This window comes from Mastigoproctus giganteus, chromosome 12 (assembly GCF_048544385.1).
Source record: "Mastigoproctus giganteus isolate SK-2022 chromosome 12, ASM4854438v1, whole genome shotgun sequence".
NCBI classification, from domain to species: Eukaryota; Metazoa; Arthropoda; class Arachnida; order Uropygi; family Thelyphonidae; genus Mastigoproctus; species Mastigoproctus giganteus.
The window spans coordinates 48,925,354-48,943,887 of NC_143586.1; the positions used below are offsets into that span (position 1 = coordinate 48,925,354).

The following is an 18,534-nucleotide window of genomic DNA, read 5'->3' on the forward strand; positions in this document are numbered from 1 at the left end:
ATTTGATAACGAGTGATATTTTAAGCAATAAAAAGAATCAGGTTAATGAAGCGAGCATAAAAGCCCCTATAATCTAACTAATTTCCTGAAAGTCCTAATTAATTTGGTAATCTTCCACGCCAAAGGGATTATGGGATCACCATTCGTGTTTACGAATAACTGTACACGATTTTGTGACCCAGAAAAATAAACAAAATAATTAATTGATCTAATTTTGCGCTTACATTTCATTTATAAAGGGATATATTTAAAGTTCGGTTGTGAAAATGTTATGTCTGGAAGAATAAATATTTGTCTTTAACGTAGGAGAAGGAGGAAACATATTTTTTGAAAGAAGACGCATAAATTTTCACTAAATGTCGACATTCCAAGAAGCGTATTATTTATATTTTTTTAGTATCCAGTTTTCACCACGAGATGGCAGCAGTGTATATTTTAAAAGTTAATTTAGAAATATACATGTCGTTTTGGGAATGTGACAGCGCCATTTTGCTTTTCAAGGTGAACTTGGACTATTTATTGTTTCATAAGCACATACCACGTTCAACGAACTTAGACTAATACGAAAAAATAAAAAAATCTTCAGAATTCGTTGGCACTTAAATTAGTTTAAGTTCAAATGAGTGTGTAAGAGTAAGGCGCGTTTTAAGAAACAATAAACTTTGGCATCTTCATCTCAAACATTGGATGAGTGAGACCTACAAGTTGTTTACTGAGAATAATATTTATTCTCCTTATTCTGAAAAAGGCACTAATAATTTCTTTAAGAGTATATAATTGTTTGTGCAGGCTCTCAGCCCTAAAAATCTAAAAAATGAGAAGAGAACACGAGCCAAAATCATTTCCAATTAATCCCTGTTCAGTAAAAGATCAAATAAAAAGTTGAACTATAAAAATACAGACACAAAAACAAACTCAGAAATTTCTTTACAAATGTTACGCATGGACAGAGTTGGAAACGTAAACACTTAGCGATCTGTCTAGACCAGAGCTGACCACAAACACACATTGTGTAATTTTGTTATGATCCACGCGCCACATTTCTAAGAATTCTTCGGAGAAACACATGGTCACAAAGCTATGTTAGGCAGAACCTGAATTGTATTCATTTTTTAGGGATTTCAGGTCTTTGGTCGGATAAAACTCAGCAATTAAGAAAGTAATGGTGGACCCGAATGACAGCGACGAGGTATGCGATTACTGCCCCAATATAAATTAATAATTAGTGATTATACACTCATTGGCCAAAAAATTAGAAGGGTTCTGCAATTTCGTCAACGGATAACACTTCTTTCTGTAAAAAATTGATTTATACTTTATGGCACCAGCGAGTGGTAGGGTTAAAGTGTGGGTTGAACCTCATGAAGCCATGTACCAAACTATCTCGTGTCCACCAGCTGAAATCATGATATGGGATATGTTCTGTTGGTACGGACTCGGTCCGCTCATACCGTTAGAAGGCCATGTTACCCCCAATGAATATCTTCCTGTCGTGTCGGACCAAGCTCAGTGTTTCATTTTTACCTGGATTGCGGTGGATTTTTTCGAAACGACAACGCAACTATCCACCGTGCAAAGATTTTATCTGAATGGTTCAAGGAACATTTCCAATATTTCCATCATCTACTCAGGTCACCTAATTCTTCAGATCTGAATCCAATTGAGAATGTCTGAGATATATTCAAAAGTGCAATTCGGCTTCTCAGTTCTCAACCGACCACAAATACAGCAGCTGACAGATATCCTGATGGAAGAATAGTCAAATCTGGGGCTAAACTTCTTAGACAACTGGTGGAATCCATGCCATGACATGTACGGCTATAATTCGGCAAAAGGTGGTCGCCTCCCTACTAGATATTGAAAATTTGTTTTGGCCAGTGAGTACAGTTTACAATGAGAAAACAGAGGCATGAGCAGATAATCATAATAATTTCCATCCCTATATTGGTAATGATTATAGAGTTGTTCTACTTGCAAATCTTTTAGGCGTACGAAAAACAGTATTCCACTCTGTGAGCCTTGTAGAGACAATTACAGATGCCTATTGAACTGACCATACGTTAAACATGCTGTAACAGGTTGCGATCTTCAGCAGAACAATATCTAGCCTCACTCTACAGAGACATATTGAGTCATGTTACTCTACAGTCCCCAAAGAAACGAGATTTAATATTTCTCATTTAAAAACAAGATGGTGGGATTAACTATTGTTTTATTTGTCAGCTCATTGGAACTCTCATGTCTATGGACGACTTGTCCATAGACATGAGAGTTCCTACAAGGCAAAGAACCAAAAATTCAAATAGGTCGTTGCGTGGTTGATTTGGAATTTTGTCAATACTGTATGCACAAAAATATTTTATAAATATGAAAATAAATAAAATATTATTAATAAACTATTACACAATGTTATAAAAAAGTTTTGGATATATTATGTTTTTTTATTTTAATAAAGTTGGTTTAAAAAGTAAAAATATTTGTAGAAAATGCAAACAAAGGATGCTCCTGTTGAATTGGTGCAACTTCCCCATCTACTCGATCTACTCTTCCGATCTTATGTCTTATATATGATTATAACTTTAAGGCTTATTCTTGGATCATACAAAGAAAACAAGCAATAGTTAAGATTACCATGTAGTGATAGTTTACACTTTGTATTTAAATTTACAGGTATTTCAATTGCTGTGTTGCTATGAACCGAACACACTTCTCCAGACCTCATCGTTAGCTTTGAAGCTGATGATGAGGTCTGGAGCTGATGAAGGATGAAGCTGGATGAAGAAGGATGAGGTCTGGAGCTGGATGAAGCCGATGATGAGCTTTGAAGTTCTGAATGCCATTGAAGAAAATTATAGCTGAGGTTTACAAGCGTATTATGATGATGAGGTCTGGAGAAGTGTGTTGAGTTCGTAGCAACACAGAAATTTAAATATATGTAAATTTAAAAAAAATCAAAAGTGTAAACTATCACTATATGGTAATCTCAACTACTGCATATCTTTGTTTGCATTTCCTACAAATATTTTTACTTTTTAAATCAATTGCGTGTGTTCAGTCGATTTGCTGTTAGCCGGACGAAAAACCCAATTTTCGGGAGAAAAAACCAGACTACACTCTCCTGAGACCGATTGATTCAGCCACGTTGTGAAAAAGCCCATTAAAAATTCCTCGCGTCATTGACGGGATTCGAACTCAGGTCCTTTTCCACTCTGTGTGGGGAGACAGTGATTATAACCTCCATTCTATCTACGAGGGCGTTGTGGGAATATCTTGGGATCGCTACTTGTCAATCATTGGGAGAGGCCTGGTTTCGAATCTCGTTTGAAGCTGGTGGAATTCTTAAATGCTTCTCCAATGGGGGACTGAAGTCAATGAAAACCATGTATCCTCTGCTCTTCAGTAGGAACCGAAGTCAATCGAAGAGTGGATAGCATATTTCCCCCATTAGTTAGTCTGGGTTTTTAGCCCCTTACAACGTGCAAACGTTTTTACATTGGCAAGAAATGATTCTCACTTTTCTTTGAACAGCAAATAAACACACATGCAAAGATACTTAACGATAAATAAACCGTTCACCTGCCACGTAATCCCCAAATCCTATCGTCGACAAGGTGATGAAGCAGTAATAAAGTCCTTCAAGAAAAGTCCAGTCCTCTGTAGCCATGAAGATCCCCGCTGGAAGTATCATAAACACAACAAACCAGGGCAAAAGAAAGGTGAATGCATTGATAGCCAAAGCTAATTTAGAGGTGTAGATTTTCTTGGCTCGCTGCAGGCTTTTCATGAGATGCTTACTGAAGTGGTCACCGATGGCTGCTAACAATATTCCTGTCATTGGTATCCCAATCATGGCATACAACATGCAAAATATCCTGCCTGGGATGGTGGACGGTGCCAGGTGCCCATAACCTGAAATCAGTAAAACATTGCGTCTGATAAGACATTATTTTATTCTTTTAGTTGATAAATGAACTGATCAAAATATTATTAATAGACTCACCAATACCAACACAATAAAAAAAAAAACAGTCATATATCCTCTACTATTATCTGAAAATAGTTAATCTTAGTACGGTGTGTGTATTTTTTAAAACTAGCGTGAGTTTTTGGGATGCAAAACTCCAAGAGAATCCAGAAGGAATCCATTTTGAAGGGCATCAGCCATCAGGGGGTTAAAAATTCTGACTTCCAGAGAGATAGTCATTCAAAATAAGAACAAATATGACAAGATAATTAACGTACATGGTATTAAAAGTATAGCCAAAATGGATTTCCAAAGAATTCTGTTCGAAGTTCAAACGTTGTATTGTACGTTTGAAGATTCAATTTTTGAACTCTAAGCAAAGAAGTGACCTAGTTACCCGTTCTTTAGAGATTTGAAAAAGTGGTTTGCACTGAAGCCCTGAAATCTTGGAGATTATTCAATCAATTTTTTTATTTTTCTGTCATTCTTTCCTCTTGAAATGTGCAGTTCTATAGTTCCTTTTATAGAATATATTATATTGCCACACACATATCTAAATCCTTCAAGAATTTGTCTAGTTCTTCGTTGAATTTATTCAACCCATCTACAGTACTTCCACAACAACAGATGGAAACCTGTTTCGACAATCACCAACCCGCTGGCTGAAGGCAAACTTCCTTCCTCAACTTGAATTTATGTCCCCTCATGTGTGTAGTCTTAGCAAGTGGAAGGATTCCTTTCACATTCAGCTTACTCAATCCATTCAAGGCCTTAAACACCTCAATCAGATTACCCCGCAGGTGGCTACTCTGCAGACGCTGCAATTTGCAGAGCTGAAGCCTTTCTAGGTAAGAGCACCCTTTTGTTCAATGTATTCTATAAAAGATAGCGGAAAGGAAGCGTTTTGGTCCAATCCTCTTGGAACACAACCTCAATATAGCTAGTGATTGCAAGCATGTTGGTCTGGCTCAAAGCTGACGTTCCAGATCAATGCATTGGTGTTATTGGGTTAAGGTCAGAGCTCTGGTCAGTTCAACGAAGCTTTTACACACCCATCTCTTCAAATCAAGTTACTACAAGCTGTGCAGTATTACAGTGCATTGCCATGCTGAAACAGAAAAGTAACCGCCCCATCCTGCTACCACTGTGTAGAAAGAATGGAACTGTCCAGAATATCAACGTAATATATTTTTAGTTCCAGGAACAACGAACGAGCCCTAGTGAGTAGTACAGTTGGTAGAATAGCCGTCCTCCCCACACCCGATGGAAAAGAACTGAATTCGAAACTCGTCGATGATGTGAATAATTTTTATGGGTCTTTTTCACAACATGGCTGAGTTAGTCGGTCTCAAGCGAGAGAATAGCATAACTTTTTCTCCAGGAAACTTGGGTTTTTCGTCAAGCAAACAGAAAAATCGACCACAGAACACACTCAATTTACAGACAGTATACAGAGGAATACGGCCTTAGTCGTTGATGCTCCTAAAACCCTACTACAACAACAACAACCAACGCTCCAAGCAAAAACCACAAGAAAAACCATTCAACCACCTCAAAACTGTGCCAAACTTCGCAATTGGGACAACACACTCTAGTGTTGTTGTTTTAGGAGAATTAGAAACTTAGACCGTATTGCAACGTATATAATATGTCTGTAAATCGCATGTATTATGTGGCCGATTTGCTGTTTTCTGGATGAAAATCCAGAGTTTCCGGGAGAAAAATCTATGAATCTATGCCTCAGACAGATGAACTCAGCTAAGTTGTGAAAAAGGCTCACAAAATTACTCGCATTATTGACTGGAATCGAACTGAAGTCTTTACTATCTGGTGTGGGGAGGACTGTGATTATACCAACTGTGCTATCCACGAGGGCTTATTCAAACGTCAATCCATGTACCAATATATAATCAGTGATTGAACTTCGTGACTGCTATGTATACTGTAATCATTTGGTGATAAAATGGAATTTTCAGAACACTATCTTGAAAATTTGGGGAAGAAAAATTAAATTTAGATGACTAATAGAGAAGAACCCTACCTATCGTGGTAACCACAGTGATGGCGAAGAAAAACGAGTTGTAGAAGCTCCAGTTGATGTGGGTATCATTTCCGTTGTCATCCATCAGGTTCTGGCTCATAGCGTCTGCCAAACGGTGCACGAGATCTTCCATGTCCTGGCGAGTGAGATTGGGGTGCTGTAAGTATTGCAATTTAGCTGCAAGAGAAGACATCGATATGAAGTCCATAGACTTAACTTATGACTGCATACTACAGTACACAATAATGCTTTAGAGACTAGATGAACTTTTATTGATTATTCGATTCATTGTGTGCTCACCCATTCTACATCAGTGCCCAAACTTGTTGCGGATTAAAGCAATACAACTTTGAGAAGTATTCAAAAGTATAAAACAAACTGGGGAATAATCTTTTGGGTTGAATCAAAAAGACAAGATTTCCTGGTGAGGAAATCTTACTTTTGAGACTAAACGTATTAAAAATCGAACGAAAAATTGAGGAGAATAATAGAGTGACGCGGTTTCAACTATCTTGCAGGTAAATGTTGTGTGTGGAGAGAGAGAAGGAGTTCAGTACCATCTGACGTAACGTGGAAGATGTGACCTACTCGGATGTAGATTTTAAAGATGCACATCTGTTCGTAACAAGCATTTAATGTAATCCGTTCCAGCGAGGTCTCAAAATAAACATCCTTCAGTGAGTGATGCATAGCCCATGAGTTGGCCAAGTGGACCTTCAGCAATGGTGGCAAGCCGCCAGAACATTTAGCGACAGCGTTCTCAAATATCAGCGATGCCCAACCATCAGGATACAAGTTAGACGATGCGATAATCAGTTGAATGCGCACGGTAGGGTTGTTATTGTTGTTCTAGGGTTTCGGGAAAGAAAAAAAAAAACCATGCTGCCCTCGCCTGAGAATGACTAACTCAGCCCTGTTATGAAGAAGACCCATAAAAATTCCTCGCGTCATTGACAATGATTCGAACTCAGGTTTTTATCGTCCGGTGTGGGAGGACGGTTATTATACCAACTGTGTACCGACATCTTGCTTGAGAGGCGTGGCTTAAACAGACAATTAACTTTACATTAATAAAAACATTCCACTCCATGTGATAAACCGAAAAAATTATAGTTTATTGGTTCCTAATGTCTTCCTATTTATAATATGAAGCAAAGTATGCGTTTGGTTGTCTACTGGACCGGGTATTAAGAATACTGGAAATCGGTTCTCTTCCCTTTATCCACTTGTGTACAGTGCGGTCCAGATGACAGTCCGCATTATCATCTTGGAAGATCCCGTTTCTGTCGGGGAAAAAATGCAACATGGCAGGGTACACATGGTCTCCTAAGAGCTGCAGGTAGACATCACCAGTGAAACGTTGGTCCACACGCACCAGAGTCCTAGTTCTTGCCAGCAAAACATGCCTCATATTAAGCAACTATCGTGCATGCTAGATATGCGCCATGTACGTTGGGTCCATGGGCTTGTTGCTTATGCCAACATGAAGATGTCCATCGTCGTGTTGCACCAGGAATTTGGACTAATCCGACCAGAACCTTTGTTTCCAGTCCTCCAGTGTCCAACCAGCATGTTGTTGACACCATAGCATTCGCTGTCGACGATGATTAGCAGTGAGGAGAGGGTGTCTTTTGGGTCGTGTGCTATGGAACACCACACTTCTGAGTGTGCGGTGAATCGTGTGGGATATTTTTAGCCTGTACAACTCGCTGCACCCTTCGTTTATTACGAACGTCCACCTACCTTGCGTAATCCTTTACAGTTCTGTCGGCGGGAGGTCGTTTGACACATTCGACACAATTCTTTGTTCACATTAACCACAGTGGGCTGTGGGCAACCGACAAGATATGCCGTTTCGTATACGGGTCAAACCAAATTTGGTTAACAGCAAGTAGTTATCAGTAACGAAACCAGAATGTCCAACATCACAATAATATTCTAAAATTATCTAAAATGTTTAAAATTCTAAATTTGAAATTTCACCGTTTGCTGCTGCGAAAATTTTAATAGAAATTTCCTTATTCATACATAATTTTCTCAGTTAACGAATGTTTATCTATTTGAATCATTGAATCAAAATTTCCTTCAGGCACAAATTTCTGGTTCTTTCCAAGAATAGATGATTCACTGCGAAGACGTCCCATTGGAAATACTTTTTTCCCCCAACTAGTGTATATCCACTAAAGAAACCTTAAAGACTTATTGTATTTGGTTGCAATCATGGTGTTGTCAGCCCAATCTTCGTTTGAATCTTAACGCATTTTTAAACTGTCCACGTTACAAAGAATTCAATGCAATTTTGCATTGAGATTTGGAACTGGACAGTGAAGCCCATTTCAAACTTTTGCTGTCAGCTTTATTTTCTAGGGTGAACACAGTTTTATTTTTTCAGACAAATGGTTCCAAACACTGAGTCCCTCTCTGCCCCTTTCTATCACATATACCATCCCGTGTGCAGCACCAGGAAACTAAGATTATCACTTTCGCAATGTATCAACGGTTACATCATTGTTTTCTAAATATCCCTGACGCTTTGTTTTGGGGAGGATTGCTATTCTCAGTAAACTTTGCGGTTCTAATCATAGTAGTTGCATGTTCCTTGCCTACATAAATCAGACTTGGTAGTGACCTACCCTCCCCGGGAAAGCTATTTAACGAACACCATTCTTTACACTCTTCTAAAAATATATCGGTGTCAAAGAGCAAGGAACTTTTGGCATGCAAATACTTGCATGAATAAATTTTCTAAATACATTAGTTACAGAAGACTTCAAAGGACTGTGCGGAAATAGGAGAGAGACACCACATAAATAATACTTATAAAGGGGAGTACGTATACCCCCTGTTACTAAATTTATATAAAAAAAGTTAAAGTTAACTATTAAAAGCCTATAAAAGCATGCAACAACTCGACTCGTGTTGGGCAACTCTTCATGAAATTTATATTCGGGTCTTCTTTTTCATGCCATCCCAATTTTATTAAAACCAGACCAATAGGAATTCGGCACTTTTCGAGTAATCCTGTGCATAAATGGAACTATATTTCAGATATTTGCACATTGCTTGATAAGAAAGATTTAGATCGATACTAGAGATTCAGGGTATGTTCTGCTAGTTCTTGACAAGACTTCAGAACTAATTCCAATTCGACAGCTTCCCCAGTTTTACCCCTCAAGAATTCTAAATTCAGTGATCACTGGATTATGACCACCCCAACCATAATGGACTGTGCCGCATAGTTCGCAGTATAGAAAGGTGAACAGCTTCTTACGCTAGAGCAGTGGTAATTTGCATCTGGTTGTGCTAGTCAAAGTAATAAAGCTATCAAGGAGTTTCAAAAGAGCGTGATTGTGGGAGTTCGTGTGTCGTTTTGTCGGTTGCTCACGGCCCACTCTGGTTAAGGTGTACAAAAGAATGGTGTCGAACTGGTCAAACTATTTCCCGCCGACAGAACTTTAAAAGATTATGCAAGGTGGATGTTGGTGGTGAGTGAAGTGTATTGTATGGGCAAGTCATTCCGCGACAGTTGACATTGCAGTGCAATATGAGGAATACGAAAACAATATTCCAATGCGACGCAAACTCAGACGTTAGAGTTCCACAGTGGACCACCCAAGTAACACGCACTCCTCACCGCTGCTCATCGCCGACGGCAAATGCTGTGGTGTCAACAACACGCTGGTTAGACACTGGAGGAATGGAAACGAGTGTGCTGGCCGGATGAATCCAAATACCTGATGCAACATGACGACAGATACCTTCATGTGTGGCGCAAGCAACATGAGTCCATGTTCCCATCATGATGGTGCTCACTATCCAGTCAGTTGAGTTTCTTATTATGAGGAATATTTCGGTGGCAAGAACTAGGACTCTTGGTGTATGTGGACCAACGTTTCTTTGGTGAAGTCTACCGGCATCTCTTAGGAGACCATGTGCACCCTGCCATATTGCATTTTTTTCCGGGCCTGCACTGCACGAGTGGTTTGACGAATACAGTGAAGATATCATCCATCTTGAGTGGTCTCCAAATTCGCCTAATCCAATTGAACACCTGTGGGATGTTTCGGAACGGAAAGTGGACGCGCAACCGTCATTTCTTCCAACACTGTGGAAAGTCCTGTGGGCAACATGGCTGCAGCTCCCTACAGACATCTAGTGGAGTCAAATCTAGGCGAACAGCGGCTGTTGTCCATACGAGGAGGGACCCAACACGGTATTAGGTAGGTGGTCAAAATTCAGTGGTTACTCAGTTGTTTGAATGTTCAAGATTTACTCACCAAAGAAATATTAGATTAATAAAAAAATTTCAGTATACGATTTGTTGATCCCATGGAAGGTTTGATCCATATTACCCATAATCCCCTCCATTTTGAAAAAGAAATGTTATTCGACTAAAATATAACGCAATGCGTACATTCCCACCCATCTTTAGTTAATTTTTTTTCAGTGATTAATTAAATATATTATTAACTTTTATAATTTTACGTAAATAATGAAAGCTAATATTTCTAGCTCTTAAAAACCCTTTTTTTTAAACATTAATTGTTCTAACCCTAATTCTAAAATGTAACGTTTCATTTGGCCACTTGGGAATCCATTAAAGCATTTGCAATTTATAAGAGGAGAAGTAAACAAATCTTTCGGACCATTTTCTTCTATTAAGTGAAGTCATATGACTCTGTGAGAGTAATGGATGCTGCGCCCTGTCAAAGTGCCAATAATTCTACTCGAAGACAGCCTGTGTGGTAATCAGAAGAATGTGGCTACTCTCCACCCCCAGTCTTTTGCCCAGTTCTTTGCCGGTTGCCAGTTCGTATTCGCAACAGGTTCATCAATTGCTGCTTCTTAAGTGCTTGTGGGAGAATTTGTCAAGGGCTACTTCGTCTTAAGTGTACTGATATGCTTGAAGAAGTTTCGAAAAGTGGTGGCTTAAATATAGACTGGAGTACTGATAGAAGAAACTATTAAAAATCATGAATACAGACTTTATTACGCTAATAAACAAAATACGTATAAACAGAACCTCTTTTACGTGTTGTAGTTTACACATTTATCACTAGATGGCAGCATCTTTGAACAATAAATCGTCCATTAATAACTTCCGTTAAATTTTTAAGTAAAAAAATAAGAATTTTTATATTCTCTTATTCCTCATATTTTCTAAATTGTATTGATAATCACTAAACAAAAGGAAAATACGCGGAACGAGGCCCTCGTGGGTAGCACAGTTGGTTGAATCGTCGTCCTCCCCACAGCGGGTGGACAAGACCTGAGTTCGATTCCCATCGATGTAGCATGAGACTCGAACTCAGGTCAGGTCAGGAGTAGTATGGTTTTTTCTCCCGGAAACTCGGGTTTTTTGTCCAGCAAGCAGAAAGTCGACCTCAGAACACACAATTTACAGACAATATACATGGATCAATATGGCTTTAGATGCTGATGCTCCTAAAACCCTGGAACGAGGTCAACGATGTTTTGGTGGTGGTGGAGAAGCATCAGCTTCAACTCAGATATGGGAACAGATGTTTTCATAATAAGAGATATCGTTGCCAAAAAAGCGAAAAGCAAATTACTGTGGATGCCAAAGGATGAATATTTGAGTTAATGAATGATATTTTGGTACTCAGAAAGGTTAAAGGTTAGGCTTATTTCGAAGTGGATGTACAGGTGTGTATTCCTACCTAATTTTCAAGTTCGCTGAAAAAACTTGGGATAACTACACCTGATATCGGCTAACTGCCTGTTTGATTGATAAGACCTTGGAGAATTCCAATTTCGAAGCGGATTTAACTGAAACCTCCCCAAACAAGCGACAAGTGGTGAACCACCATACTGTCGCGGAAGACAACAGGAAAGAGTATAGTGTAGTGGACTATCATCAGACGAAAGAGCTAAGCCTTGGGGCACTCCGGCAGAGCGCTGAGAAGTTTAGATAGATCTCCCATTCGTGCAAAAGCGAATAGAGAGGAAGTTATCACCCATTTTTATTAAGAAGTCAGCAAGCATTCAATAAAATTAGAAAAGCCCATATGCCAATCCTTATCGAAAGTCTTAGAAATGTCGAGAGCAACTCCTTCAGTTTCTTAATCTTTTCTGTCCATGGAATTTATGCACAGATGAGTAATATATGCCAATACAACCCCTTTGGATCGACACTGGTGGAATCTATATTGGCTATCGTTAAATAGAGAAAACGTTTCAAGCGAATGTAGCAGTTTTCTCATTGCTATAGAAAACAGTTCAATTGACACCTGTTGGATAATTATTGGATGGTAAAAATTTGTCTCCTCTTTTTGTGAAATGGCGTGGAAAGAGCGAACTTCCAGAGAAGAGGAATAACGTCAGTGGAACAGGTGAATATTAAGTGGATACAAAACAGGACTTAATTTTGGAGTACAGGATAAAAACAAATGTAAAAATACCATCGCGGCCTGAAACCATCCTTCTTGATATCAAAATCACTAAGAAGGTTTGTGATCTCTCTTTCTGGTTTTGTGAATTAAAAATTACACCCGAGAATCCCCCATTGGACAAGTAATGGGGCTTTTTCGTGTAAAGTACTGAACAAAAGGTCTGTCTGGTACGATTTGCCTTGACAATGATGGCACACATTATCAGCGTAGTGTGTAGAGATGAGGTGGCGCATGGCCTGGTTCCAAAGAGCATGACTCGCAACAGTACATGGAGAAGAGTGGGTGGAAGATGAAGTTACCTGCATTGCGACACAGGGGCCAACATCCACTGCAGAGGAACAGACTATTTCCGTTGTTTTTCTAAGACGTCAAGGAAAAGAGTTTAAGCGATGAGATGGAATAAAAAGATTTTCACGGGCCAAACAATTTGATCAGATGAATGTAATTGCTGAGAAAAATCTGTTGTAGTTCGAACAGTTGATTCAATTGACTCAACTGTTTCAATCAGTTTGAAACAAAATGTTCAAAATTGTCGATTTACAGTTTGCAGACAAAAGGGCAACACAAAAATCTTTATAGGAATTCAATAATTCCATTATTACAGCTGATTCCAAAGAGATATTCTGCGTGATAATCTAGCTTATTTACCTTTTTTAGATCCTGGCAATTTTTGTCATAACTGAAGTGTTCTTGAAATGAATGAACATTTATTCCAAGTATTTCTTCTGGAAGGGTCTTTCAATTGTGCAACATTAAAATTTGTACTTAAAATGGATTAAGTCAGTGTAACTTATCAATATTGAGACAATAGAAGAAACAGCAGTATCTGTATCATCACAAATGTCTTATTTGTGGTATCTTTTTCGTAAGTTTATGCAAGATCTTGCAAAACTAACCAGGAAGGTTTATAATCACGCAGAATAGGGATTGCTCCAAAAATTATAAACACATTTATTTAAAAACAAGTAAAGTGAAACAAAATTGCTGAGTGGAGACTTGAGAATAATACTTTGATAAGGTCTTCATAATATTATAACCTAAAACATGGTTGAATCAATACTAGCAGCACTGTATTAAATATATATATGATGACTATCTGATTTTAAAAGAACCGGTTTTATATGAACATTCGAATCGGAAAGAAGACAAGATGTCAGTACACCTGCCTTTTTTTTTTTTTTTTTTTTGGTGTTTTTAAAGGCTTAGAAGTGATGGAGCTCCATAGCCAAGATCTCCTCGTTATTGTCGCTCTTCCAACACACCCTCTACTCGCTGAATGCCGGGATTATAAACGTGCCAACAGTTCTGGATATGCTTGGATGGCACTACTTGTTACAGCCATACAAAATAAGACGATGTAATGCACAGTGCCATGTTGTTTCGGTACTGGATAGGTCCGGCCACATATTGCTTTTTTCTTTTTTAACTCTTTTTCAGCGTCTATAATAAGCATCTTATTTATTGATAATAGTAATAGAGGCATGTGATGAAAGAAAGCAAGCGTAGGAGCTGATGTAGCATAGGCCAAAAAAAAAATCACACCATTCCCTTCAAATGCCTGTCCAGTTCCTCCTTAAATTTATTTAACCTCACAACGACAGATGGAAGTTTGTTCCAGCAATTAACCACCCGCTGACTAAAGGCAAATTTCCGCACATCTATTCTACATCTGTCTTTTCTTAATTTGAATTTATGGCCCCTTATGTTCGTAATCTGAAAAAGTGGAAGGATCCCATCAGAATTCAGCGTGCTCAACCCATACACCTCAATCAGATCACCGTGCAGGTGCCTAGTCTCCAGCCACTGCAATTTGCAGAACTTAAGCCTCTCTTGGTAAGAGGATCCCTTCATTCCCCTCACCAATCTTGTTGCCCTTCTCTGTACACGCTCAAGTAAATCTACATCCTTCCTAAAATGAGGCCTCCAGACCTGTACGCAGTATTCAAGGCGTGGCCTGACCATTGCCTTATACAGAGGGACAATCACCTCCTTATCCCTGCTAGCAAAATTCCTGTATATCATTGACAAAACCCCATGACCTGCCCTTGCAGCCTGTCTGCATTGCTCAGAAAACTTCATATTTGACTGGCCCCGAGTGCCAAGCGATAGTGTCCAAGCGATTTTCCTAAGTGATATAGTGCTCTTTCTCAGTGATTTAGTTATATTTTCTTTCCAGTGCTTTTCTCATCCTCATTTCTTTGTTCTGTACTTAACAGATCCTAAGTAAGAATCCAGAAAGGAAAATTACCTTTCTTTTCCTAGTATATTTATTAATTTTTGCACTAACAAACTAACCTCTCCAATCGCTTGGCCAATAGGTGGCACCGCTCCTGGCTCCACGTGGCGGGGCCGGAAATCTGAGAGGAAAAACTCTCACTCCCAGGGCTAAAAGGAGCAACAATGGACTGTGATGCATGTCCACCACTAGAGCCAACAGGCTCTCAACATACTGAGACCCGCAGAATGGAAGACGATTCCAATTTTCCAAAAAGAATGAAAAAGGACTGTAACAAATCAGAACCACCAGCTTTTCTGATTATACATTCTTTATCGACTCAGCCGCTAAGCAGACTCTCTCCCTTTGTCATCCAGAGATGTCTGGAAAATGCAGCAGGTACACCGAAAATGGTGAAAAGGCTTCAATCAGGAGATCTTTTAATTGAAACCACTCAAGCCAGGCATTCAGAATTTTTACTAAAAATGTCATCTATAAGCGAAATCCCAATCAAAGTCTCACCACATAACACCTTGAACTCCTCAAAAGGAGTAATAAGTGAGTGGGATTTGTTGAACGTAACCGAAGAGGAGATAGTCATGGAATTACTAGAACAGAAAGTAACTCAAGCAAGAAGAATTATGATAAAGAAGGATGACAAACTTGTTCCCACACGTAATATTATATTGACCTTTAGTACACCGAATTTGCCGACCTCAGTTAAAGCAGGATACCTAAACTGCCGTATCCGCCCATACATTCCAAACCGTTTAAGATGTTTCAAGTGCCAAAAGTTTGGTCACTCCCAGACAACATGCAGAGGCGAAACTACTTGTCCTAACTGCGGGTCAAAAGACCATTCACAAACAGAGTGTACTGCAAAGGCTCTGGAATGTTCAAATTGCAAGAATGACCATCCAGCATACTCAAAATCATGCGAACTCTGGAAAATTGAAAAAAGAATACAAAAGTACAAGATCGAGAATAAGGTCACATATCAAGAAGCAAGAAAGCAAATAAAGTCAACTGTCCCAAAAACCACGTACGCTTCCGTTACACTAAAGTGCCAAGCTGTTTCAACCCAAACTGAGGTATCAATTCCGCCCAATACATCCATTGCAGAATGGGCACGATCTGTACTATCAACATCTCAACCTACCACCAAACCCGTTCTAGTTGATGAAATAAGTAATACCCCTATCACAGTTCCCCCTAAAATAAAATCATGTGATAAAATGTTAAATAAATCACTAAAGCAACAAGCCACTGAATTACAAAAGACAAACTCAAATAGAATGGACTCTGAAAATATAGCTACACACGATGAAACAGTCGTTGATCTTCATGCAGAAGATGATATGGAGACTGGATTTTCATCAGGTCAAACTGACCTGATTTTCCTAGAAAAGATAAAATGAAATATGACCGTCAAAAGCAACCCACTCACAAGAAACAGACAGACTCGCCTTCCCTCCTCAAACCCCGATAATGCAGAACATTGTTCAATGGAATTGTAGAGGTTTACGCAGCAATACCGATGACATCTATGATTTAATCTCCCGATATGGTCCTATAGCCGTTTGCCTACAAGAGACTAATCTAACTCCACAAGTAACTCCATCAATCAGAAATTTTACATTTTACAGAAAAGATAGAAACCCCTCATTATCCGCACGTGGAGGCGTCGCGATTCTAGTTGACTGTAAAATACCTTCTAGAAACATTCCGCTTCAAACCCACTTAGAAGCTATTACTGTATGTATCAGTTGGGCAAATTCTAACTCTAGTATTTCTGTACCTTCCACCTAACAAGATGTGCACGTTTAAAGAACTAGAAGACCTTATAAGACAAATACCACCACCTTTTTGTATCCTTGGTGATTTCAATGCGCATCATCCATTGTGGGGATCAGACCACATGGACAATAGAGGAAGCTTGATCGAGACGATACTAGACCAAGCCGACCGGGCTAGCCGGGTGGGTAAAGTGCCTGCCTGGCAACCCAAAGGTCGCGGGTTCGAATCCCGCCTCGGGCTTGGATCAAAGTACTGCAAAAACCTTGGGAGGTGCATTATGGCCACAGAAGCCGATGCGCCAACAACTACCAAAAAAAAAAAAAAAAAAAAAATACTAGACCAACTGAATCTAACATTACTGAACACTTGTGAAAAAAACTTATACTCACCTTCCCTCTGGATCTATGTCAGCAAATGATTTAACTCTCTGTTCCCCCATATTATATCCCAGTATAGAATGGACAGTATTAAACGACCCACACAATAGTGATCATTTTCCAATCATATGCAGAATCCAAACGCTTCAAACATCATACCCTGATAATCGCTCAAAATGGAAATTCTCCAGAGCAGATTGGGAAAAGTTTTCAAACCGTCTTTCTTTTGATAACCAATTGACAAGACTACAACCCACTGATGTCACAGAGCATATTACCAGGCAAATACTGACCATTGCCTCCGAAGCAATACCTCAAGCCTCCACATGTAAACACAAAAACCTTAAATACTAGTGGAATGAAGCTTGTACCAATGCCAAAAAGGAAAAAACATAAAGCTTGGAACCTGTTCCGGAAGTTCCCAACTATCAAGAACCTAATTCAATATAAAAGGCTAAAGTCAAAAGCTAGACAAATTAGAAGAAAAGCAAAAAGGAATCATGGATAAAGTTTGCCTCCACTATTACAAAGGATACTGGCAGTCGTCTCATCTGGAAAAAGATTCGGCAATTAAATGGGAAATATCCACCTCTTCCTTCTCCCATCTTAATCAAAAATGGACAGGAAATTTCTTCTAAAGAAGAAATAGCTAATGCCCTTGCAGAGAATTTCTACCAAACATCTGCCACGTCAGCGTATGTTAACTGCTTTCTTAAAATCAAAGCTTCGGCTGAAAGGTACAAAATAAAATTCCATACTACCCAATACATTGCCTATAATCAACCGTTTAACCTATTTGAACTGCAAACAGCATTAAATAGATCACCCAACAGTGCAGCTGGACATGATGGTATATACTATGTAATGCTGAAACATATAAACAGTACAGCCTTGAATTTACTATTAATTTTCTATAATCGGATTTTTCTTGAAGATACACTTTGGATCTAATGGTGAAAGCCGAGACTAACATCCGCAATGCGTACGTCAAAAATGAACATCTTGTAATGGTAAGTCTCGATATAGAAAAGGCTTTCGACACTACCTGGAGGTATGGCATATTGAGAAAACTTCATTCCATAGGATTACGAGGGCACTTACCAGAATTCATTAGAAATTTTCTTCAACACAGAACCTTTCAGGTCCGCTACCAATCTGTACTTTCTCGGTCCTACACTCAAGAAGAAGGTGTCCCACAAGGATCAGTGCTGAGCTCTACCCTTTTTTCACTTAGCCTGAACACCATAACACACAACATCCCAAATACTGTCGAACTATATATGTATGCGGATGATCTTACTTTATCTTGCCGTTCAAAAAATATTCATACCATTGAAAGACAACTGCAACTTTCCATAAATAAGTTGGAGATATGGGCAATGCAGAATGGATATCGTTTATCAGATCAAAAAACAATTGCAATTCACTTTTGCAAAAAACCTAAGCTACACCCAGAACCGGAACTCAGATTAAAAAACCATTTGATCCCTCTCACCAGTAATCTTCGTTTTCTAGGGTTAATATTGGACACTAAACTGAACTTCATATCACATACCTCCGAACTGTTTGTCTAAAGAAACTTAATATACTTAGGTCCATTTCGGCTATGAAATAGGGAGCTGATAGATACACTCTGTTACATTTGTATTGTGCTATTATCAGATCTCGTTTAGACTACGGTGCTATCGTATATGATTCAGCTAGGAAAAGTGCATTAATCAGACTTA

General features: G+C 38.9%; 1 protein-coding gene across 2 annotated transcripts in view; it reads right to left on the reverse strand.

Moving 5' to 3' along the window:
- Positions 1–18,534, reverse strand: part of LOC150077029 (potassium channel, subfamily K, member 16-like) — a 106,282-nt gene that overhangs the window by 17,871 nt on the left and 69,877 nt on the right. For both annotated transcript variants that reach the window (XM_090386272.1, XM_090386271.1), the window contains exons 3-4: positions 6,006–6,182; positions 3,577–3,909 (exon numbers count right to left, since the gene is read on the reverse strand). In XM_090386272.1, the coding sequence (XP_090242398.1) occupies positions 3,577–3,909; positions 6,006–6,182 (510 nt within the window). The remainder of the gene's footprint in view (positions 1–3,576; positions 3,910–6,005; positions 6,183–18,534) is intronic.